The sequence below is a fragment of the Salmo salar genome, chromosome ssa07 (genome assembly GCF_905237065.1).
Source record: "Salmo salar chromosome ssa07, Ssal_v3.1, whole genome shotgun sequence".
In the NCBI taxonomy this organism is placed as follows: domain Eukaryota; kingdom Metazoa; phylum Chordata; class Actinopteri; order Salmoniformes; family Salmonidae; genus Salmo; species Salmo salar.
Window position 1 is genome coordinate 25,286,090 of NC_059448.1, and position 24,145 is coordinate 25,310,234.

Here is a 24,145-nt window from a genome sequence, read left to right on the forward strand (position 1 = left end):
GCCCACACTTCACGTTATTGAAGGAAGAAGAATTTGTTGCAGTCCCTCGTATTTTCCATTTCGCAAAAATCTTTCCCCGTGTGTTTAGAAAGAAATGAAGTGTTGCTTAATTGGACTAGCCCGCCTGCGTTGAGAGCCCCGACCGCAGGGAATATATAGAGGTACCTTCACTCAGCATCAGTGGAACATGGACAGCGAGGGCAGAAAAGTTGTCGTCTGTGACAATGGCACAGGGGTGAGTGAATATGTCGACAAAACGTTGTTTTAATTACTTTAATTGTTTTATCACTACCCCACCGAGTAAAACAATTATAATATTGAATGTTGATTTAGGATTTGGGAATGAATTATGAGTGTATGCATAATTGAAATTTAACAACCTGCAAGAAGCAATGTACGTGTGTGACGCTATATCTTAATCAATTGTATTTGTCCCTTTGGCTAGTTGACCCTGATTCCCCCCCCCCCAAAAAAATAAACATGTCAGCTAACAATTTTCAGATTGGTAAATTGTCTAGCCAGTTATCTTAACTTGTAGTAATCATGGCCGAATCCTGACCGGGCACTCAGGGCACGTGCCCAGGGGCCCAGACCTCCAGGGAGCCCTCACTGATTTTGTTAGTCACTCTCACTCAGATATCATTAATATGGAATAAGTCATGGAAAAATGTGTAGAATTGCAGGAAATTTGCTGTAAAACTGCAAACATTTCTCTCCGCACCATGGCAAATTAGGTAGAATGGCAGGAAATTAGCTTTAAAAATGACCAAAAAGTATCTTGGTAGGATTGCAGGAAATTTGTTATGAAATTGAAATAAATTATCTCCCTCCGTCCATGGCAATATGTGTAGCACTGCAGAAAACGTACTTTAAAACAGAAAAAATGTATCTGGTAAATAAGTAGAATTACATGAAGTCTGTTATACAGTTGCAACCATATCTCACTTACAAAATGCTGTGTTGTGTGTTGATAACAGCACAGTTTCTAATATCCTGCTACAAAGTTGCAACATTTAATTCAGAAATGTGGTTTCAGAGAGTCACTTAAAAAAAGTATGATGTTGTAGAAACCTATGTAGAATGCTGTTCTCTGCGCAGGTAGTAGGTTGGGGTGTGGGTCTGTTATGAGTGCACATCTGTCTGGACTTGTCACAGCCGACTCCTCTTATTCACACAAACTGCCATACATGGTGGTGATGTGTTGGAGTGAGCTGTTATTGGAGGGGAAGCGGGAAAGGAACACAACCCAATCATTTCTGAGATAATTCTCAATTCCTCATGCTTCTTGCTTCTTGAGTTCATCTGCAAGAAACAAATGGATATTGAAAGACCCTTTAAACTTCATGTCCTGCAGAAGTACAACATAGATTTATGAGCTACAAGAGTTTACTTGCCCAGCCTCCACACTTGCGGCTGGTGCTAGTGATTGGAATAGAGGTCTAGGTGGGACTGATTTCTTAATCCCGCTCCCGCCCGCAACCGCAGTTTTTAATGCTGCACCCGCCCACTCTCTCTGGCTTTATGTCCGACTCCCACCTGCTCCCGCAAGAACTGGCCCCGAACCCAACCTAAGTCGCGCAATGTTATTTTAGGTGTGTGACGCAGCTCGTTTGGCAGCTATTGTCTCAGCAATTTTGCGCCCTATAGGCAATAAACAAATGCGCAGAAATAATCTAAGAAATAGGTTAGATTAAATTACCTGAGCTTTTCACGTGGCCCGTTATATTCGGCAATCGATCGGTTTTACTGGGCTATATAAACCAGTAGGCTAGACGTACAGTAGTTTGACGAGAGCATAGTTGGAGAGAGAGCGGACACTTGCACTTTCTTTGAGATACGATTTTCAGACAGAGACAGATATTGGTGATCAATAGGCCTTTTTATTCCATGTCATTGTAGTAAACTATAGCCAAATCATATTTAGAAATGTAGTTTATTTGTATTTATCTGGCCCGTGCTTCTCCGCCCAGGCATATAGCCTACTCTATTTAATTGAGACAATACGGCAGCTGATCTCGCATGTCCAAGAGGATATGTAAGGCTACTGAACTTTTTCTTGGTTTTGCATATACGATATAGCCTACTTTTTAGGAGTGGGACTATTTGTAGGTAGAGACAAATAAATGGGTAATTAATATTTAGCCTATTGAAAAGGAAAAGGCGCGACGCTCATTGTCACGCCCTGACCATAGAGAGCCCTCGGGGTTCTCTATGGTGTTTTAGGTCAGGGTGTGACTAGGGAGGTTTCTAAGTATTATATTTCTATGTTGGTGTGTGTGTATGGTTCCCAATTAGAGGCAGCTGATAATCGTCGCCTCTAATCATACTTAGTGTGTCCTTTTTCCCACCTGCTATGTGTGATATTGTTTTGTAGGAGTGTCTATGCGCGCTAAGTATTTCACGATCGTTAAATCTTTGTTGTTTTGGAAGCATCACTATTAATAAAATGTGTAACTCTACTCACGCTGCGCCTTGGTCCAGTTATTTATACGACGGTCGTGACAGAATATCCCACCATAACAGGACCAAGTAGCGTGCCCAAGAGGTGAAGGAGAGTTGGACATGGGAAGAGATACTAGGTGGATGCGAGACCCTTCCTTGGCGGGAGTCGCCGAGGAGTAAAGGAGGACAGCGACGACGCTGGGGTCAATGGAGCAGTTTGAGGAAGGATATCGGAGAGAGATGTTGGCTAGGAGTATGCTGCAGCGCAGGCGTTTTGAGGAGAGTGTCATCAGTCCGGTGCAACCTGTGCCGGCTCCACGCACCAGGCCTCCAGTGCGCCTTCCCAGCCCGGTAAGTCCTGTGCCGGCTCCCTGCACTCGTCCACCAGTGCGTGTGTACAGTCCGGAGTCTCCAGCGACGGTCTACAGCCCGGAACCTCCGGCAACGGTTCACAGTCCAGAGCTTCCAGCGACGGTTCACAGTTCAGAGCCTCCAGTGACAGTCCACGGTCCGGAGCTTCCAGTGACGGTCCACGGTCCGGAGCTTCCAGTGACGGTCCACGGTCCGGAGCTTCCAGTGACGGTCCACGGCCCGGAGCTTCCTGCGCTGATGCCATGGCATGAGCCTTCCACTGCGCCGGTACTGTCTCGCCCTGACCATAGAGAGCCCTCGGGGTTCTCTATGGTGTTTTAGGTCAGGGCGTGACTAGGGACGTTTCTAAGTATTATATTTCTATGTTGGTGTGTGTGTATGGTTCCCAATTAGAGGCAGCTGATAATCGTTACCTCTAATTGGGGATCATACTTACTGTGTCCTTTTTCCCACCTGCTATGTGGGATATTGTTTTGTATTAGTGCCTATGTGCGCTAAGTATTTCACGATCGTTAAATCTTTGTTGTTTTGGAAGTTTCACTATTAATAAAATGTGTAACTCTACTCAAGCTGCGCCATGGTCCAATTATTTATACGACTGTCGTGACAGGTATGTGCAGGTTGCGCCTTTTCCTTTTCAGTTCCCTGTAGCTCAGTTGGTAGAGCATGGTGTTAGCAACGCCAGGGTTGTGGGTTATATATGTATGCATTCACTACTGTAAGTCGCTCTGGATAAAAGCGTCTGGTAAATGTAATGTCAGATTTTTGGACTGCACCGCGAATCACGTTTGTTAGGCGCCCTCCAAATCTGCATAGAAACAATATGCCCATTTTCACACCTGAGATGTGTTTTCATCAAATTAACTTGTTGCATATAAAAGGCTGTGAGTGATGTAGTGCACATAAAAATAACTTTTGCCGTTAAATTGCCAGGTACCGAATAAAAATTCAAAGTTAAATGGGTTTCTATCATATTTTCCCAAAATGTTGCGTTATAACTACATTTTTGTATTGGCACGTGCGCTCTAGCCAACAATTTGCATATAGCCTACAGTGCAGGTATAGGCTACATTATTATATTATTATAGACAAAAGACCGATACTTTTTATTTGTCAAACGGCAGCCAAGCATCGATCATTATATCAACAGAGTGCAAGACGATGAGTTTATCTGAAGTTTCTGATAATTTACATCTGTAGCCTAATAAACTGCATGCTTTCCCTAGTCGCAGTGGGAGGACCACACAACATGTCATCGCGTGACTCCAAGTTTACGTCGATATGATGGTTATTATATCAATATTTGCGCATTAAAAGCGTTTCCTCCGTCATTTATTGCATAATACATTTTACTGACACAAAACGTCCCCATCATGTCTAGCATATTGTGTTTAGTCGACATTTGAAAAGTTTACTGACAAATTAGCAGTTTCCATTTTACTCACATAAAAAGGTTGAATGGAAACCTGGTTAGAGACATGGTTGTTGAATTCGTTAATTTTCAGTCCTGTGGCCTTCACCAAGTGAGTTCCTAGTCAAGTGTTGTCATTATAATTCAACTCTTTATGACCATACATTACATATCTCATAAGGCCTTATTTTTAGGCCTAGTGTTACCTTAATACAGTGGCCTGAAACTGATGGTTTACAGGCCACATCAGGCCTGCAAGTATGGTTGCAAAATTCCAGTAACTTTCCCAAAATTCCCAGATTTAAAAAAAGTGCTGGTTGAAGGATTTCCAAGGAATCTTCAAACCCGGATTACTAGATAACCTGAGAAATGTAACAGAATTTTGCAACACTACCTACAAGTCAGATTAGACTGGCTTGGAAAGTGATGTGTGATTCCTATTGGAATCTAGCCATAGTTAGGAAATTCAACAGACATTTTTATTCACCTGCAACCATAATGAGTTCCAGATTTAGGAACAGTGTGAGAAGACTACCTAAGCCATTTAAACTGGAACAACCAAATCTAACTAAATGACTGGATTGGTTTAGAAAAAGTAAAGTTATTTATCTTTGTGTAGCATAAGATTAATCAATCAATCAATCACCCAATGTTACTTTCAGTTTTGAACATCAGCTTCAAAAAGCTGAAAATACAATATTTTTGGTTATGGAAATTATATTTCACAGCGGTTTAGATGGTACAATGATTCTCTACACTACACTTGCTTGTTTTGTCACATAAACTGAAATTCGGCGAACTATAAACATTTTAGCAACCAGGAAATGGCAGAGCAATTTCTGCATAGTGCTTCTTTTAAAAAATGTAGTTCACGTGACTTCTCATTTAGTTTTGAGTCAGTAGCACAAATATTTTAAGTAATAATGACTTCATTGACTTTGAGTTCAACGTACTACAAGTATTTGAGTAAAAAAGGCCATGGGCTTTACAGGGTAGGCAGGCTACTGTATTTAATTGAGACCCCACATATAGGCACACTTGATCTCGCATGTCCAACTAGGAGATGAGAGGTAGGCTACTGAACTTGAAGCTGCGAATGCTGAGAGTTTGTGAATAATGCGACAGAGGTGTTTCTAATACAATATTTCTGACCGTCTGCAGCATGAAAAATGCGGACCGCGCTGCAGTGGAAACCAAAATGTGACCACAGAGAATGTCACTCATGCTAAACTTCTACAAAATATTTTCAGTTCAACTTTAAAGGCTGATGTGTCAAACAACTGTATCAAGTCAGCAATAACAACAGTGTAAAATGTATATTGAAATAGTAAATTCTACATTCTATTGCTGTCTATTTACCTGTGTGCTTACAACACATACAAAACATCCTGTTGTTCTTATAGTAACTTACTGACAGCCAGTTACCAGTAAGTTACTGTAAAAATGGTACTGTATGTTACCGTAAATTCCAAAGAGTTTCTTTGGTACCTTTTGTACCGCTTTTTTACAGTAATTTACAGGTAACTGGCTGCCGATAAGTTACCATAAGAACAACATGATGTTTTGTGTGTATTGTAAGCACAGAGGTAAATAGACAGCAATAGAAGGTAAAATGTACTATTTCAAGATGCATTTTACACTGTTGTTATTGCTGACTTGATACAGTTGTTCGACACATCAGCCTTTAAAGTTGAACTGAAAATATTTTGCAGAAGTTTAGCATGAGTGACATTCTCTGGTCACATTTTGGTTTCCACTCAATGCACAAAAATGTATGACTTTTTCAGCAGACTGGTATTTCCTTAACCTCTCATGTTGAAAGTGTATTGAACGTGTAAGCTACCAACCTCATGTTTCTTTCATATTGGTTTCCATGCAGTTTGTCAAGTGTGGCTTCGCTGGCTCCAACTTCCCCGAGCACATCTTCCCTGCGTTGGTGGGTCGACCCGTCATTCGTTCAAACACCAAGGTCGGAAACATCGAGATTAAGGTGAGGTTAATTAAGGAGACAGTTGACTTCCAGCCTGAAGATAAACACTGACTCTTATGTGTCAAGGGAAAAGTTACTGTCCAAACATGATTGCTCCTCAGTTGAGCATATTCTCCTTTGATTGTACATGACTGTAAACTCCCTCTCTGACAATCACAATATAGAGGTAATATCTCGAAGTGCCATGTCTGTAGCCTCTGTATATTTCGGAATAATCAAAGAAATCCAAACCAACTCCCCTGGTGACCCCCCAAACCTCAACCTAGGACTTGATGGTGGGTGACGAGGCCAGTGAGTGTCGCTCCATGCTGGAGGTGTCCTACCCCATGGACAACGGCATCGTGCGCTCCTGGGAAGACATGCTTCACCTGTGGGACTACACCTTTGGCCCTGGGCGCCTCAATATCAGCCCCCCAGACTGCAAGGTCAGTTATTGTATATAGGTTAGTTTAATTGAGGTAAAATACAAATAAATTGCAAGAGAGACCTAGGTAATGAAGTGCATTTAGTCTGTTAAACTTCCAATGTTTTTTTCTAGACTATTACGTTTTAGACATTCCATAAAACGTTAGGATTGCGTCTTTAAGTTAAAAAACAGTTTTTACATTCCTCTGCCATCTGTGTATGTTGTGACGTTGTGTGGGGATCAATAAAGTTCAATTTGATTCAAGGTGCTGCTGACGGAACCGCCCATGAACCCCACTAAGAACCGGGAGAAGATTGCCGAGGTCATGTTCGAGACCTACCAGTTCCACGGCATCTATGTGGCCATCCAGGCTGTTCTCACACTCTATGCCCAGGGTAAGGGGAGATTAGACCCAAAGACATGGCTCTCCCTGTTATATATACTGTAAATAAGAACATACTATAGTGTAATGCCTAGACTTTAGCTCAACAGGATAAAACATTCTTGTGGGGGCGCAGGTTCGAACCCAGTCGGTCACCATCATACCGTCTGTTACGTGACACTGTGTGTCCTGCCCTGTCCTGTCTCCAGGGTTGCTAACGGGTGTGGTTGTGGATTCGGGTGACGGTGTGACCCACATCTGTCCCGTGTACGAGGGCTTCTCTCTCCCCCATCTCACGCGCAGGCTGGACATCGCAGGGCGTGACATCACACGCTACCTCATCAAGGTGTGTACGAGGGAGGCGTCCCTAGTGGCACCCTGTTCCCTATGCAGTACACTACTTAGGCTACCACCTGGGACGCATCCAAATGAACTTTAGCAGATATATGGCGACGTTAATTCTCTCCCTCGTGTCAATCATCATGCAAAACCTTTGCAAATATATAGCCTATAGGACTACACATTCATCATGAACTATTTTGTCATTTCAATTGCTTTCTGGGGATGAATATAAAAGACTCCTTTGTTTTTTTCCCCCACCTCTGACCTATCTCTCAGCTGCTGTTGCTGCGCGGCTACGTCTTCAACCAGTCGGCGGACTTTGAGACGGTCCGCATGATGAAGGAGGAACTATGCTACGTGGGATACAACATAGAACAGGAGCAGAGACTGGCCACAGAGACCACCGTGCTAGTGGAGTCATACATGGTACTGTAGCTAACCCTATCCACACATGTCAATTGGAGCGAATGCTTATGAATGTGAACAATGCTCTTTTAGCTTGGGTAGCAATCTGTTTCGCTGTTAACAAATGGACTGTGGCAAGGCAACGACGTAGCAAAGTTGCAGAACTCAGAAACAATCTGACACCCAGGATAACCTCGTATAAATCTCTCTACCCCACGCCCATAGCTACTGTAAATCAGTGACATAAAATACTTCAGAAAATAAGAGGTATGAATTCGTAATTATTCACTAACTCTCTCTCTCTTTGTTCTAGCTCCCTGATGGTCGTCAGGTGATGGTGGGAGGGGAGCGGTTCGGGGCCCCTGAGGCCCTCTTCCAGCCCCACCTCATCAACGTAGAGGGAGCCGGTGTGGCAGAGCTGCTGTTCAACACCATCCAGGCTGCTGACATAGATCTCAGGTCAGCGATACGCCACCCTGCTGCTGGTCTCCATATGGTTTAATGGCTGGACATAACGCCGCTCGCTAGCTTTGTCTCATACTGTATGTGTTGTCGCAAACCTTTCTATTGTGTGTTTTAATGTCGCACAAGTATGGGAGGAGGCTAGGCTTTAGCGTCAGGTCAGCTATACGGTACAATACACTGTTGGCCCATGCTAAAGTTAGAGATCTGCACAATAGTCGTTACATAGTTGTAATACATATATGTTTACACACATTATATATTTTCGTTACATACGATCGTGTAGGTTATTGTAGTTGTTTGGTAGCTGTATTAAATGTATAATATAAGCCATAATATTATACATCTATAGCTAGATGACCTCAATCTCCCTCAACCACCCGTTAAATGAATAAGAACTGTTCGCACGCGTTATGGTTTATGTCTGATTCCATGTTGTATGTGCCTCTCCCTCCGGAAGGTCTGACTTCTACAAGCACATTGTGCTGTCTGGAGGCACCACCATGTACCCCGGCCTTCCCTCCAGACTGGAGAGAGAGATCAAACAGCTCTACCTGGAGAGGGTGCTGCAGGGGGACACTGAGAAGCTCTCTGTAAGCACACACATATACATGCACGGACGCTTGCACACACAGACACACAGACACAGACACAGACACACACACACACACACACACACACACACACACACACACACACACACACACACACACACACTACATTAAGTAAACCTGTGCAAATGTTGTGTTCCTTCATTTTAGTTTACCATATGTTTTTCGACCCACACCCTTTCCCCGTTCCTTTCCTCCCTCTGTACAGAAGTTTAAGATCCGCATTGAGGACCCTCCACGGCGTAAACACATGGTGTTCATGGGTGGAGCAGTGCTGGCCAACATCATGAAGGACAAGGAGTCCTTCTGGCTGAGCCGGGCTGAGTACCTGGAGAAAGGCCTAAGGGTTTTGGACAAACTGGGAGGAGGCGTGAGATAAAGGTGAAATAGGGGTTAGGTAGGGTCTCACACACACGTTCACACACAGGGTCTGGGGGTTCCAGACAAACCGGGGCGCGGCAATAGATAGAAGTCCTCGGTCGTATTGACTTGGCACAAACGGAAGAAAACGGTGTGCTCTAATGAACACGACACTGGATAAAATGAGGGCCGGGGTCAGCTAGACTTAATACAAAACAAAGAGTATATGATACTGTGTTAAAAACTGTGATTCTGTAATAGAGAAATGATAATGCTTTCCTGTATGCATAGGGGCCAACCATAAGCTCTGATTAGAAATCTCTGTTATAAGTCTGTTATAGGAAGCATGACATAGAATAGCATTTTCCTCTTTGTAACGATCAACTTTCCAAGATGTTTTCATTGTCAAATTGACATATCGTATTGCATACAACACAATTACACAGTAAAATTACACAATAGAATTGTACAATTGTAATGTTTCACATTTTTACCATTTTAATTCTCACTGTGTCAAATTGAACCCTTTTGATGTAGTTTGTCATGTTGTTTCAAATGCATATGAAAATAAATACAACAGACTTGAATCTAAATGCCAAATTGAATAAAGTTCATGTTATGGTCTTTGACGACTGAATTGCCCTTCAGTATTGGACTATATCTTTGTGTCTTTAAAGAATGTTAGTTGTCACATATTCTCTGTCACCAATCATTTGTGTAAATACAGTTGGAAAAATAGCCATATTTGTTTATTCTGACAGTGTAGAGAATATGACTAGTCAAAGATTTTGTGACCGTTGTGGTTTGAGGTTGCCAGAATCTGTCTGATATATAATAGTAATTAGCTGTCTCCCAGTTCTGACTTGTAACATCCCCTCTGCATTATAACTCCATCGTGATATTACTGTACATACTTTAGGCAGCAAACACTGATAAACAAAGAATACATCATGTAACAGCACTATGAACAGATATTGCAATTTTATTGCGATTTTGTAATTCTGGACAAAATACAGCAATGAGTTATACATGAAAAGAAATAGTGAATGCCATAATGTTGCATTTTTCAACACAATCAACACATGCATCACTTACAAAACCTGCAGGTTCTTTACATAAAATTAAAACAGCATGCAATAGTCTTCAGAGAATGTGTCGTTGTTCGTCTTTAAATGAACCGTCGTCCAATGAAAACTTTCATTAAGTAAAATATTTCACTCTCATAAACAAACTTGTGATTCATATTAAATATAACTATTCCACATTTTAAACAATTATTGTAATAATACATTATCATAAGTGTTTTTTGAAAATATTAACATTGAGTTGAACAGTCAGTTGACAAAGATGATCTGCAGCAGGAGTCACCATGGTGACTTAGGTGACTTTACATTCAACCAATCATGGTCCCATTTTTATTGGCCGTTGTCACAGATTGTCTTTTCTCTGAGAAGCTCCTTTTTTCATGGAATGTTATAGCAGTTCTATAGAAACACTAATTGGAAGTAAAACAGAAAAAAAGGTATTCTGACAAATATGTCCCTTTCTTATCGTAAAGTGAAATTCAGTTGGCAAAACAAGGAAATATTGTGCCATTTAACAAAAGTCCTCATACATGTTGTCTATTTGTAAAGTTTAGAATATTTCCCCCCACCCTGTCAACTGTCGACAATATGTGACGAGAGATGGCAGGATCAACATCAACAGTACCTCAGAATCACAAAATGGCGTTTGCTTGTATTGGCTCTTATTTACTCCTATATCCGTAACACTGTAAATAAGTCAAAAGAACCACGTCCACCTCACGTTAAAGTAAAGATTATCCTTTAAGCTCCACACATTCCTATGTGTATGACTTTACTTTCTTAACTTTGGTATTGAGGTTTGGTCTTGTAAAAAATATTTATGTTGCTTGTACAGTAACAATACTTCCAAAGCTAGTGGTTTAGCCCCCCCACCCCAACCCTCAATAACAGGGTTCCGAACATAGACATAGAATTCATTCTAATTCTATGGTTCCAACCAGGGCGCAGCAGACTGATGCACAGAAGTGATGTGAATAATAGACTACCAACCTCCCCTTTATCTAAGGCTGTATCAAGTGACACCCTATTCTCCATATAGTGCACTACATTTGGCACCATATTCCCCATATAGTGCACTACTTTCAACAAACATGTAGTGCAGTGCGCTACCTTTAAACCTCCACTATGGAATAGGGTGCCATTTGAGACTTGCCCCTTAGTCTTTAGTGTGGGCTGTAGTTATGACAACACGTCCAAGACACAACACAGCTTTTTTAATCAATCAACCAATCGAAAAACGCTGAGATCCGAGAAGTACCCTTCCCTCTCTTCCTCTTCCTCTCGCCTTCCCGCAATCACTCCTCACACACAGACTCCCCCAGGTCCACAGCTCCCCCTCTGGTCAGCCGCCGCATCTTGCTGAAGTCGTGGTCCGTGCGGAGGTAGGAGAGAGAGGGGCCTCCCTCGCTGTGGCTGGCCAGGTCCTTAGGCTGTGCCTGGGTGGGAAGGGTCCTCATCTCCCCCCCGGACCTCCAGTAGAGGGTGTAGTCCTGGGGCTCGGAGACGGCGAAGGTGGAGGCACAGAGCTGGGCCAGGGCCTCGCTGCTCTCGCCGGCTCTCCACTGCAGCGTCCGCACAGCACTGCGCTCGCCGTCCTGGAACAGTACCCGAACGCACCTCTGCACACACACACACACACACACACACACACACACACACACACACACAGAGAAACACACACACGCACACACAGGCAGAAACACACACACATAGAAGCATACACACACATACATACGATCACCCCCCCACACACACAAAAACACGCACACACACAAAATAAGTTACAAAATGTATAATCTTATTAACTCACATAAGCAGCCTTTATAACACAGCCCTCCGAGACCACACAAAGCTCAGAGAGGTTCAAAATAACAGATCATCTTCCATTCATTTGAACCAAGCTAACTAATTCAATACGGTACACAGTACATAATACACACAGCCTCAATTGGAAAATGTTCATTAACACAGCTTTACATACTCTAGGCTATATACCATAAATCCTCATTCCTCAAAATAAATCAATACCAACCACTCTCAAATAGCCTAGAGTGCATACAGTCTTCACAGTTTATTCAACAGTATTCATAGACATGTATAGTCCTCATATTCTAACAAATTCTCTACTTTTATATCTTTACGTTAAAACACACCCACTTTAAAACGCACACACTGTAAACATACATTTAACCAGCTCCATTAAGTCATTCCATCCCTTCATCTTAACAAAAATAATCCATACACTTGCACATAACTAGTATACATGAAAGTACAATAATATACATCTCCACTAAATGTGAATACAGCGTACCATAATACACATAACACTGTCTGAATGTACAGTACTGTTCAAATGTATTACATAATTGGAGAGCCACCTACAGTACCAGTGCCATATAGCGCACACGCACACACACACACACGCACACACACACACACACACGATACAGCCCCAGCAACAACTTTCCCATTACCCACTATTATAACCACGTCATTAAACAACATTAAAAAGCAGCAACTTACAGAGTCACTGAGCTCCTCACCGTCCGTGTGCATATTGTGTTTGCTCTCTTCAGTGGGTTGCTGCTGCTCAGTAAATTTCATGTTATCTGACCGCCCACTTCTTCATAGCACTTAGCTAGCTCACTGATCTCCCTCAGTGCCAGTACTGCAAATCTGTTGGCGGGTGTGCGTGTGTGTTATAGCCATTTGAATAGAGTGAGCAGCCCACGTGACTGAATAGCTAACCACAGTATTTGTACCATTTCATATGGTGAATGGTGGTCATCATTTGTGGACGCTTCATATACTAGGAGAATGGTGTGTCTGTGTGTGTGTTAGAACTAGCAGCTATTTGAAGGGAGTGAGCATACTACACGTCACTAATCAGCGATCCACTGTACTGTGTTAACTGGTGAATGGTCGTCAGGATTTGGGGAATAACAAGCACGAGGAGGGTGCGCCTGTCTGGAGTGCTAGATGGGAGGAGTTTGTTCTTTTGGGACTATTCCATTGGTTCCATTGCACCAGGCATCACAATCCAGCACCGCTAACGTATTTGACGGAAAATGAATGCTATTTGAACCCAAATCTGGGTGACCAGAGGGAGAGCGGACATGCCGACTCTCCCGAGGGGAGAGTCTATTATTCACATCACTTCTGTGCATCGAAAAATGTCTTGGTGTCACAGGAAGTCCACTTTCTCTTTGTCTGTGTGGACACTTACAAGTGAAAGTGAACGAGAGAAATTGTGCAAATGAACAAAGTTGTGATGCATGCTTTTCTGAAGGAAGAGCAGCTTGTGTACACGGAGCAGATGTGAGAAGAACGGAGGAGAAAAAAAACGCTAATAGGAAGCACAGGGAAACAATGGCAACTGTACAGATAACTCATCCAAAGATCTGTGACTTCTGGCAGAAAGCTATTATAAAATTTTCTGAAGGCAAACATTTAGTATTGAATTCTATAGAACGCTCTAGATATAGAACACTATGGGCTCATCGGCTCCCTCTTTCTCCCGTTGTGCTGTTTACAAACAAACAAGTGACTGGCTCAACTGGACTTTAATGCAGGGAAACTTAAATCCGTTTGACCTAATTTCTACCAGCATGTTAAATGTGCAACAAGAGGTGAAAAAACTCTAGAGCACCTTTACTCCACACACAGAGACGTGTACAAAGCTCTCCCTTGCCCTCCATTTGGCAAATCTGACCATAATTCTATCCTCCTGATTCCTGCTTAGAAGCAAAAATTAAAGCACGACTGACTCGGTCAATAAAAAAGTGGTCAGATGAAGCAGATTCTAAGCTACAGGACTGTTTTGCTAGCATAGACTGGAATATATTTCCCGGGATTCTTCCGATGGCATTGAGGAGTACACCACATCAGTCACTGGCTTAATCAAAAAGTGCATCGATGACGTCATCCTCACAGTGACTGTACGTACATACCCCAACCAGAAGCCCTGGATTACAGGCAAAATCCGCACTGAGCTAAAGGGTAGAGCTGCCATTTTCAAGGAGCGGGACTCTAACCCAGAAGCTTATAAGAAATCCCTTTATGCCCTCCGAGGAACCATCAAACAGGCAAAGCATCAATACAGGACTAAGATTGAATCGTACTACACCGGCTCCAACACTCGTCGGATGTGTCAGGGCTTGCAAACTATAACAGACTACAAAGGGAAGCACAGCCGAGAGCTGCCCAGTGACACGAGCCTACCAGACGAGCTAAATTACTTCTATGCTCGCTTCGAGGTATGTAACACTGAAACATGCATGAGAGCATCAGCTGTTCCGGACGACAGTGTGATCACGCTCTCTGCAGCCGATGTGAGTAAGACCTTTAGACAGGTCAACAGTAACAAGGCCGCAGGGCCAGACGGATTACCAGGACATGTACCCCGAACATGCCCTGACCAACTGGCAAGTGTCTTCACTGACATTTTCAACCTCTCCCTGTCTGAGTCTGTAATATCAACATGTTTCAAGCAGACCACCATAGTCCCTGTGCCCAAGAACACTAAGGTAACCTGCCTAAATGACTACCGACCCGTAGCACTCACGTCTCTAGCCATGAAGTGCTTTGAAAGGCTGAAACCCTAGACCCACTCCAATTTGCATACTGCCCCAACAGATCCACAGATGATGCAATCTCTATTGCACTCCATTCTGCCCTTTCACACCTGGACAAAAGGAACACCTATGTGAGAATGCTATTGACTACAGCTCAGTGTTTAACACCATAGTGCCCTCAAAGCTCATCACTAAGCTAAGGACCCTGGGACTAAACACCTCCCTCTGCAACTGGATCCTGGACTTCCTGACAGGGCAACCCCCAGGTAGTAAGGGTAGGTAATAACACATCCGCCAAGCTGATCCTCAAAACGGGGTCCCTCCAGGGGTGCATGCTCAGTCCCCCCCTGTACTCCGTTCACTCATGACTGCACGGCCAGGCACGACTCCAACACCATCATTAAGTTTGCCGATGACACAACAGTGTCACCTGATCACCGACAACAATGATACAGCCTATAGGGGGAGGTCAGAGACGTGACCGTGTGGTGCAAGGACAACAACCTCTCCCTCAACATGATCAAGACAAAGGAGATGATTGTAGACTACAAGAAAAGGAGGACTGAGCACGCCACCATTCTCATCGACGGGGCTGTAGTGGAGCAAGTTGAAAGCTTCAAGTTCCTTGGCATCCAAATCACCAACAAACTAACATGGTCCAAGCACACCAAGACAATCGTAAAGAGGGCACGACAAAACCTATTCCCTCTCAGGATACTGAAAAGATTTGGTGTGGGTCCTCAGATCCTCAAAAGGTTCTACAGCTGAACCATCGAGAGCATCCTGACGGGTTGCATCACTGCCTAGTATGGCAACTGCTTGGCTTCCGACCGCAAGGTACTACAGAGGGTAGTACGTACGGCCCAGTACATCACTGGGGCCAAGCTTCCTGCCACCCAGGACCTCTATACCAGGCGGTGTCAGAGGAAGGCCCTAAAAATTGTCAAAGATCCCAGCCACCCTAGTCATAGACTGTTCTCTCTGCTACCGCACGGCAAGCGGTCTAGGTCCAAGAGGCTTCTAAACAGCTTATACCCCCAAGCCATAAGACTCCTGAACATCTAATGAAATGGCTACCCAGACTATTTGCATTGCCCCCTCTTTTACGCTGCTGCTACTCTCTGTTATTATCTATGAATAGTCACTTTAATAACTATACCTACATGTACATATTACCTAAATTACCTTGACTAACCGGTGCCCCCGCACATTGATTATGTACCGCTACCCCCTGTATTATGCCGCGCTATTGTTATTTTACTGCTGCTCTTTAATTAGATTTTTTTTTTGCCGTTTTTCTTAAAACTGCATTGTTGGTTAAGGGCTCGTAAGTAAGCATTTCACTGTAAGGTTGTATTCGGCGCATGTAACAAATACAATTAGATTTGTTCTGGGGAACTACGGTAATGTTAATAATGTAAAATAATGTAACAGATGAAATGAAGAACGCAATCTGCATTATCTCCTAATGTATTGCACAACTTGACTGCAAGTATTAACTTAAAATTAGCTGCAAATATTCACATATTTAAAAAACGTAAAGAAATAATTTAGACGGCTTTGAAAAACTATCTTGTGGCTTTTTCCAAGTACTCCTGTATACGGTATATACGGTATACCGCCAAAGCCTAGAGGCAATAATGCGTTAGCTAGCTAGCAGCTACCTCATGGCTAAGGCACGCTGTAGCTAGCACAGTGCTAGCCGGAGGGAACCACGTGGTGGCAGTTCGACTTCGTGTAGGTATTCTCCCACGACCGTAGAGCCGTGAGGCTAACCAGTCGGTCTAGTTAACACAAACAAGTAAACCAAGGTTAAACTAGACGAGAGAAGGGAGCTAGCAATATTACAGTGTTGCAGGTAGTGATGCTGGTGTGCTTAGCTTGCTTTCCAGCGAGCTAACCAGGTTAGCTTAAGCCTAGTGGGGTGAGCTAGCCCTTTGTTAGTGTGGTTAGTTAGCTTTCCAGCTAGCTAGCCAGGTTAGCTAATGTCTTGCGGTGTAGCTAGCTGTGTAACGTTAGCTACCACCGGAGACTGAGGAGTAGAAAATGTATTCTACTCGAAGCAAAACTTTCCTTACAGTCAGTACTCAACACAATCGACGGAAGCTGATCGTCCTATGTTCGGCAGCGTTAACCTTGCGATTCGCCTGAGAACAGTTCAGTAGGAAGACAGGGATCTAGTCGTGCTGAGGGTAGCGGTGGCGAGAATGACTAGCGGGCAGACATCCAAGAGATGTGATCCACTGAGACAATCCCATTGTGAGATATCGAAACAAGTATTTGAAATATAACTGTAAATTGCTTTGTGACAACTGCTGATGTGAAAAGGGATTCATAAAATAACATTGATTGATTGAAATAGTGTCTTACCTGGTTCTGTTGTCTCTCCTGGTGGCTCTTGGCTTCCAGGCTGCGTCTGCGGCCCCACTCCCTCAGCCCATCCTGTGCCTCACGAGTCAGACCTCCTGGGGGGACTTGGTCCCCCTCCGCCTCTGGGCTCTGGATCAGACACAGGCTGGCATAGACGCTGGTCAGGTAGTACCCACCTAGGAGACCGGGTGGGGCACAGAGCACAGCGAAATGTCAATACAGTGATTTTGAATGCCATCTAAATATCCATTCACCCACATATGTCTTCATTATCCCCCATGTTATTTTAAAGGTGGAGGGGTGTATGAGGGAAAGGGTTGTAGTGGGTGTAGTTCATAGTGGTACCCTCTCCTTTGGGGTAGAAGTAAGGTGTGTGGCAACACTTTATTTTAATGGTCTGTAAAAAACCTATATTAATTATTACTCCCACATTTATAAACCATTTACGTACTAATCAAAGTAAAGCATTTTTACAGTCCAAAATCTAAAGTGAGTGCTATTTAACCTTAACCCTTACCTAACCTTAAACCTAAATGGTGGGCAATCTTTTTGTTAATGCCTTATGAATGGTTTATAGTGAAGCGTTAAAATAAAGTGTAACCAGGTGTGTATTGTGGGGTGTAGTGTATAAAAGGGTGGAGTAAGTATGTAGTCTGTACCATCTCCCCTAGGGGTGTAGTTAGAGTTATAGGTGGATTGAAGGTGGACAGGGTGTAGGCTATAAAGGGTGTAGTGCGTACCCTCCCCAGTGAGCCAGGAGGGCTCCAGCAGCTCCATCATGTACTCCACCTCCAGTAGGATCTGAGGTGTGTTACACATCACTATCACATAGGACAGCGCCGGCAGGAAGTCCGCTGAGCTCACTTCCTGTCCTGGGAGCATGAAGAGGATGGCAAGACAGCTTTAACAGTTAATTGATTGATTATGACAGTGGATAACAGCTCCTAGTTTATAACAGCCACATCAATTGTGTTATTAAAATGTTTATATTTATAATAGATAATGACTCGCTTTAGCTACTTTATATTATTAAATCAAGCAAAGTTAAGGCCCACTCACCACCGTCGTGGAGGGCCCCCATGGCTTTCTGGACCGCCTTGCACATCTGCAGAAGCAGCAGCATCTTGTCTATGGGCGAGTGGGTGCGCTGCATGAGAGCCAGCTTCTGCCTCACCCTCTCCACGCCACGGGTGTCGGGCACGCCCACAAGCACCCCAAGGTGCTCCATCGCCCCCTCTTGGCAGTCCAGGAGACTGCAGGCCAGGCGCTGGGTGGAGCCGTCCTGTCTGTGGAGGGAGAGGAGGGCCTGGCCAAGCAGCACCCTCAGAGGCTTCAGCACACAGCCGAACATGGCCTTCTCCAGGGCTAAGTCTGCATGGGGGAACATACACACATACGTCGGTAGGCACGCACACACAGACGCATGCATGAGCATGCACAAACACACGCAAGTGCACATAGACGCACACACACACACACACACACACACACACACACACACACCTAGCAGTTAAAGATTGAGGAAACACATTGTATAAAGTTACACTTTATTTCTGAGCACAAATTCTTATTTCAAACATCTCAAAGTACCAGTTATATATATATATATATATATATACACACATACCCCTACACACACCAACCACTTCTTTACAGAGGAAATTATTCTTCATTACTGAGGGACTGGGGGAAGTGGCTGTATACAGGCTTGCCTGACTAGGCTGACATTGTCCAACACACATAAAGCTAATCTCAGCTCTACATCAATACCCAGCCCCCGTCTTTCCTCGATCTCTTCCTCTATTCTTCTGTCTCCCTCCCTTTCTACCTTTCTGTTCCTCTCCCTCTCTCTCCCTCCCGAGCCACTGAGAATCGTGCTGCTCTTCAAGTGCGCGTGGGACTGTGATATCTTTTTATGATAAACGATGAGTGAGGAAAAAAATGCAAATGCCTCCACCGACGCAATGTGTGTGTGTGTGTGTGTGTGTCTGCGCAAATCGTAGCAACGGTGAACTAAAATCAGCAGAGTCTGCTCCGCTCTCTCCAAAAGCCTCAACACTCACTGCTCAACCAGGCAACAGTGTTAAGTCCCACTCCTTTACACCTGTGTGTACAAGGTAGTTGTTTTGGAATTGTTAGGTTATTACTTGTTAGGTATTACTGCATGCTCGGAACTAGAAGCACAAGCATTTCGCTACACTTGCATTAACACCTGCTAATCATGTGTATGTGACAAATAAATTTGATTTGATCACACACACACACACACACACACACACACACACACACACACACACACACACACACACACACACACACACACACACACACACACACACACACACACACACACCAACCATAGTCCCTCTCCCCCTGAAATCTCAATGAACATATCTCGTATCCATATCTCGTATCCAGCAACATACTCTTTGCCTGGCTCAATGTGATAGATGGGTTTCTCTGGCGTGGCTAGCAAAGCTTTTAAAATCCTAGTGACAATATGAACTCCACTGGATGAAGAGCTACCCCTACGCACTAGCATTGTGGTGATAATACCTTTTCACTAAAATCCTGTGGACAGTCTACTCACCGTCTCATCTAAAGCTAGTCCGTTGTTTCCATAGACAGAATTATCTCTCTGCCACTGTCTCCTCTGTGTAACGGTGGGTTTACTGTGCATTATAATATAGCCTGTAAATCCAATGGACAGTATCTAATTGACATGCTGCTTACATCTAATAACATTTGTGTTCTTGTCACCTATTATGTGACACCTCTGTACCTCTCTCAATCTCATGATTACCAAAGTAGTGGTTGGAACTTAAGACAACTAAAGTTGAAAAAGGTACCTTTCTCATTGTCAGGCACCAGGGTTTCTAGGGGGGGTGACAGCTCTCCGCTGTCCAGCAGGAAGCAATTGGCCTGGGACAGGAAGCGCCGCAGCCCCTGGAGAACCCCCACGGAGGTCGTCAATGAGAAAGACGATGATGGGGATGCAGCCTGCGCCAGGACCTCTCTCAGCTCCTCTCTCTGTCTCTGGATGAACTCCTGGACCAGGGAACCAAATGCAGACCTTCAGAGAGAGAGAGTTTATACCAAAAATGTTATGATGCATTTACACAAGGGTGCACAATTCCACCGCAGTTCTATCGACCAATATCACTGAATTTTCTGAAATGTTTACAATGCGACGTAAACGAATGTAAATAAATAGACAATTTGAATGCTCAAAGGCGCTAATATGGCGTCCAGACAATGTAAAAGTTGGCCTAAGTCTCTCTATATGTTTATATATGGCTCTGCCAACCTCCGATCCCTGGACAGCTCCTCCACCAGCCTGGCGAGCCTCTTCTCTGGAGCGAAGAAACACACAAACGCCGCACTCATCCTGTGCAGGCCTCCGTGGCCCCCCCGTGAGCGCACCATGGGCGGGCGGTGCTGGGGGTTGGGGTTTGGTTGTTTAAAGAACTGGTCCTCTGGTTCTGGTTCCTCTTCCTCCAGGCTGCTGAATGAGCTGCTGCTGTCCAGTTCGGCCAGAGAGGGGGCCGGGCGGCCCTCCAAGGCCAGGCACGCTACCTCGATGCTGGGCTCCTCTGGAGCAGGAAGGTCCTCCTCTACCTCCACCACCAGAGGTTCTGTTGGAGCCTGGGGAGAGATGGCGTCAAGGTCATATCTTCATACGATGCATCAATTTGTCAGTGTGATGAGTGTGTGAATGTAAGTTTCTGTCATTAAAGGAGAAAAAGAGAGTGAGACAAAAGAAAAGAGATAAAGGAAGTAAGGAGGAATATGGAAAGAAAGAGACAGAGAGAGACATATCTCATAAAGTTACCTTTACCGGTGGCGGTACATTTATTGGCACGAGATCCTCATCCTCTGCCGACGTCGGGGACAGTGCAGGGGTCCTCCTCAGGACGCCAGCCCCAGGATGGATCTTCCTGTGTGGGTTGGGACTGGGCTGGAGGGGGGTAGGCTGGAGCCTCTCCTGGTCCTGGGGGTCTTCTGGGACTGAGGAAGGGAACGACCCAGCCCCCCCACCACCAGACAGAGTCATGGAGCCCTCGGTGGAGACACGGACCCTCATACTGCGTTTGAAGCGGTGGCGTTTGTGTGATGCCACCTGGGTTGGCTGCTGTTGCTGTTGCTGCTGCTGCTGGGGGGGGGGATCGAAGTTAGACATAACCACTGATTCAGGATCATATCTTTGTTCACTCTCCTAATGGTTATGGTTAGGATTGGTGCTAGGGGTAAACTGATCCTAGATCTGTGGTTAAAGGTAGACTCTGCAAGATGACAACATCCTAAACAATGGGATGGCTGGCTTGCCACTTACAGCCATTTTGTTGTCTATGAGTTTGAACTTCAAGCTGGAGTTAGGCAAGTAAACTGATTCAGGGTCAGAAATCATTTTCACCCCACCAATGGATATGTTTAGGAATTACCTCCACCTGTAGGAAGAGTGGGTTGATGAAGCAGAGAGACTCCTGTCTGCCGCAGGACAGCAGGTAACACAGGTCCTGGGACAGACCTGCCTTGACCTGGGTGGCACTGATGTGTGGAGCCTTGGTGGTGCTGGGTGGGGCTTTAATGATGGTGGGTGGAGCCTGCCGGTCCCCTGGTCCATTCTGGGTGTCAGACAGGGGACACCAGAACTCTGTTGGGATGTGGGGAAAACAAGAAGTAGAAAGATGCAGCCTGGTTCAGATTCTGGTACTGAATGTTTCCATAGTTTAGTGTTCAGAGGATATGTCAATGATTAACGCCATAAAGAGATTGATATTGAAGTGCTTTGAAGACCATATCCTACTGTGGTGGACCCAGTCCAGAAAACAAGCCCTAGACACTTGTGTAGATCTGAATGAATTGGATAGGTATATGTTTTATCCGCAGTCAAATGTAATGCTACGCTATAGATCCATTGAATGAATCCCTACCTAATCCCATATGAGAGATGGCCTCCAGCTTTCTGTGGGAAGAGGCCTGAGCAATGGCTTCTGGGAGCTCCAAAGGGAAAGGCAACACATCTCTGGAGACAACACACACACACATAGTTATTTAGGATCAATGATATGGTGGTTCCCAAGACATAGTGGGCTCCAACAGCATGTGGGTACTCTGTTTTGTAATGGGAGTGCCACTACAGAGTATAGTCTGTCGACAAAACAGACCAAATCAGTGGCAGTGTTATGGACAGGTACACGGGTGTAAAGGTAGTGCTAATCACCTGCTGATGCAGTAGAAGGCCACCAATCGGCAAAGGTCTGGGAAGCTGAGGGCGGAGCTCTCCAGGGCGAAGGCTGGTGATAGGACAGAGAGTTTAAAACGAATCACAGCTTTGTAACATCTGGCAGCATTCTTCATCGTTCATGTGTTTCATTGTTAGTTTAGAGGAGTGTTTCTTAACTCCAGTCCTTGAGTACCCTCAACAGTACACACGTTTACTGTGGCCACAGACAAGCACACCTGATTCAACTAATCATCCAGCCCTTGATGAGTTGAATCAGGTGCGTTTGTCCTGGGCTAAAATCAAAACGTGTGCTGTTGGAAGTACTTCAGGACCGGAGTTTAGTGTGTGTGTTGATTTTGATGTACACATGGTACTCACTTGAGTCCTCCTCACATATAAGACACTCCTTGACGGAGGACGCTGCTCTGTCAGCTGTCACTCTGACACACAACATCTTGCTCTGGCTGGAGCTGCATTTGCGCACCAGGAACGTCTACAGGGGCCATCCATAAACATTGGCAAAGAGAACAATCATTATGTACCTAATCAAAATGCCTTTATTTGTATGGCATGTTCAATGGAAACAAAGATTTTAAAACTCACAACGCGTTTCGGCTGCATGGCGTTACATTTTGTTCCCATTGAACACGCCACACAAATAAAGGCATTTTAATTAATTATATGAAGAGTGCCTTGGACCTCCTTTCTTTTTGTTGACCAATTTACGCTTTTGACCAATGAGAACCTTCTGTTTCCAAAGACCTACTATTGTGTACATTAGCAGCGCTTCCCTTCCTCCCTTTTTACTACAAATAAGGAGGTACCGTTAAACAAGTACTGTTGTAAATGTTTGATAAGGGCTGTCAATAGTAAGTAAGTCATGGCTAAAGTTGGATTTTATGAGGGTGCTTTGTGAACTGTACAGTAAGTTCCTGAGTATCTTGTATACTACTCCATTGGAAAGCTATACTAAATTGAACAGATGCAGTTCACCTGAGAGTGAGGGTTAGTTCATTAATTGATGGAATGATCTGATTGGCTCTCCTCACCCCGACAGGTTCTCTGAGCAAGATGTAGAGGGCGGAGTCAGCGTTGATTGACAGCTGCAGCCAGATAGGGTGTGTGTGGAGGAGGCGGTCCAACACACTGAAACTCCTCTGGGAGCCCAGGTCCCGCTGCATCTAAATAGAACACAGGAAGGGGTTTATTTATCTCTCTTGTTTTCCCCTCGCTCTCTCAAAACTGCAGGGTGGATGTCACAGTGGTGACATTGTGTGGGCTGCCGAAGAGCATTGCGAGCGTAGCAGCAGATGGTTGCCTTGGTTACCGAGGCCTACACATCCTACCAGGCATTCCCGCTCAGTAACAGCACCCCTCTCTTCCAACACGCGGAGACACACACACACACAACATGCGCAAGTGCACACAAACACAAAATACTTCCAACACAAACCCCTCCAGGAGTGCATGGAAACTACTGACAAGGTGAAGAGTCTTTGGTATATTTCTAGAAAGTATTGTGACTTTCCACCGTTGCAAGTGTATTTATACCCTTTGTTTTATTGGCAATTCCGCTCTACTGGAAAACACAACATCCTCATCCCTCGTATCCTAGAGAAAGGTGAGATGTAGTTCTGAACAGGAAGGAGACTTTCGGTTATTGTTTTCTTTTACGACTTGATGATGATAACATTAGTCATTATAGG

The 24,145-nt window shown here is 44.4% G+C and overlaps 2 protein-coding genes across 3 annotated transcripts in view; one reads left to right on the top strand and one right to left on the bottom strand.

The window, feature by feature from the left end:
* Nucleotides 1-9,807, top strand: LOC106608890 (actin-related protein 2). The gene is made up of 9 exons (XM_014207086.2): nucleotides 1-235; nucleotides 6,105-6,215; nucleotides 6,482-6,640; nucleotides 6,887-7,016; nucleotides 7,213-7,349; nucleotides 7,622-7,771; nucleotides 8,064-8,209; nucleotides 8,673-8,805; nucleotides 9,032-9,807. Exons 1-9 carry the CDS (start codon nucleotides 188-190, stop codon nucleotides 9,200-9,202), a joined length of 1,185 nt encoding a protein of 394 aa, XP_014062561.1. The 5' UTR covers nucleotides 1-187; the 3' UTR covers nucleotides 9,203-9,807.
* A 342-nt stretch (nucleotides 9,808-10,149) lies between these two features.
* Nucleotides 10,150-24,145, bottom strand: part of LOC106608889 (ras and Rab interactor 2) — a 37,061-nt gene continuing 23,065 nt past the window's right edge. The window contains exons 2-13 of one of the 2 annotated variants that reach the window (XM_045721774.1): nucleotides 23,489-23,620; nucleotides 22,818-22,932; nucleotides 22,437-22,509; nucleotides 22,147-22,238; nucleotides 21,655-21,866; nucleotides 21,045-21,362; nucleotides 20,520-20,857; nucleotides 20,062-20,285; nucleotides 18,272-18,583; nucleotides 17,953-18,084; nucleotides 17,213-17,388; nucleotides 10,150-11,887 (exon numbers count right to left, since the gene is read on the bottom strand). In XM_045721774.1, the coding sequence (XP_045577730.1) occupies nucleotides 11,564-11,887; nucleotides 17,213-17,388; nucleotides 17,953-18,084; nucleotides 18,272-18,583; nucleotides 20,062-20,285; nucleotides 20,520-20,857; nucleotides 21,045-21,362; nucleotides 21,655-21,866; nucleotides 22,147-22,238; nucleotides 22,437-22,509; nucleotides 22,818-22,932; nucleotides 23,489-23,620 (2,448 nt within the window). In that variant the 3' untranslated portion in view covers nucleotides 10,150-11,563. Of the gene's footprint in view, nucleotides 11,888-17,212; nucleotides 17,389-17,952; nucleotides 18,085-18,271; nucleotides 18,584-20,061; nucleotides 20,286-20,519; nucleotides 20,858-21,044; nucleotides 21,366-21,654; nucleotides 21,867-22,146; nucleotides 22,239-22,436; nucleotides 22,510-22,817; nucleotides 22,933-23,488; nucleotides 23,621-24,145 lie in introns of both variants that reach the window. The other variant, XM_045721773.1, reaches the window with a different exon arrangement.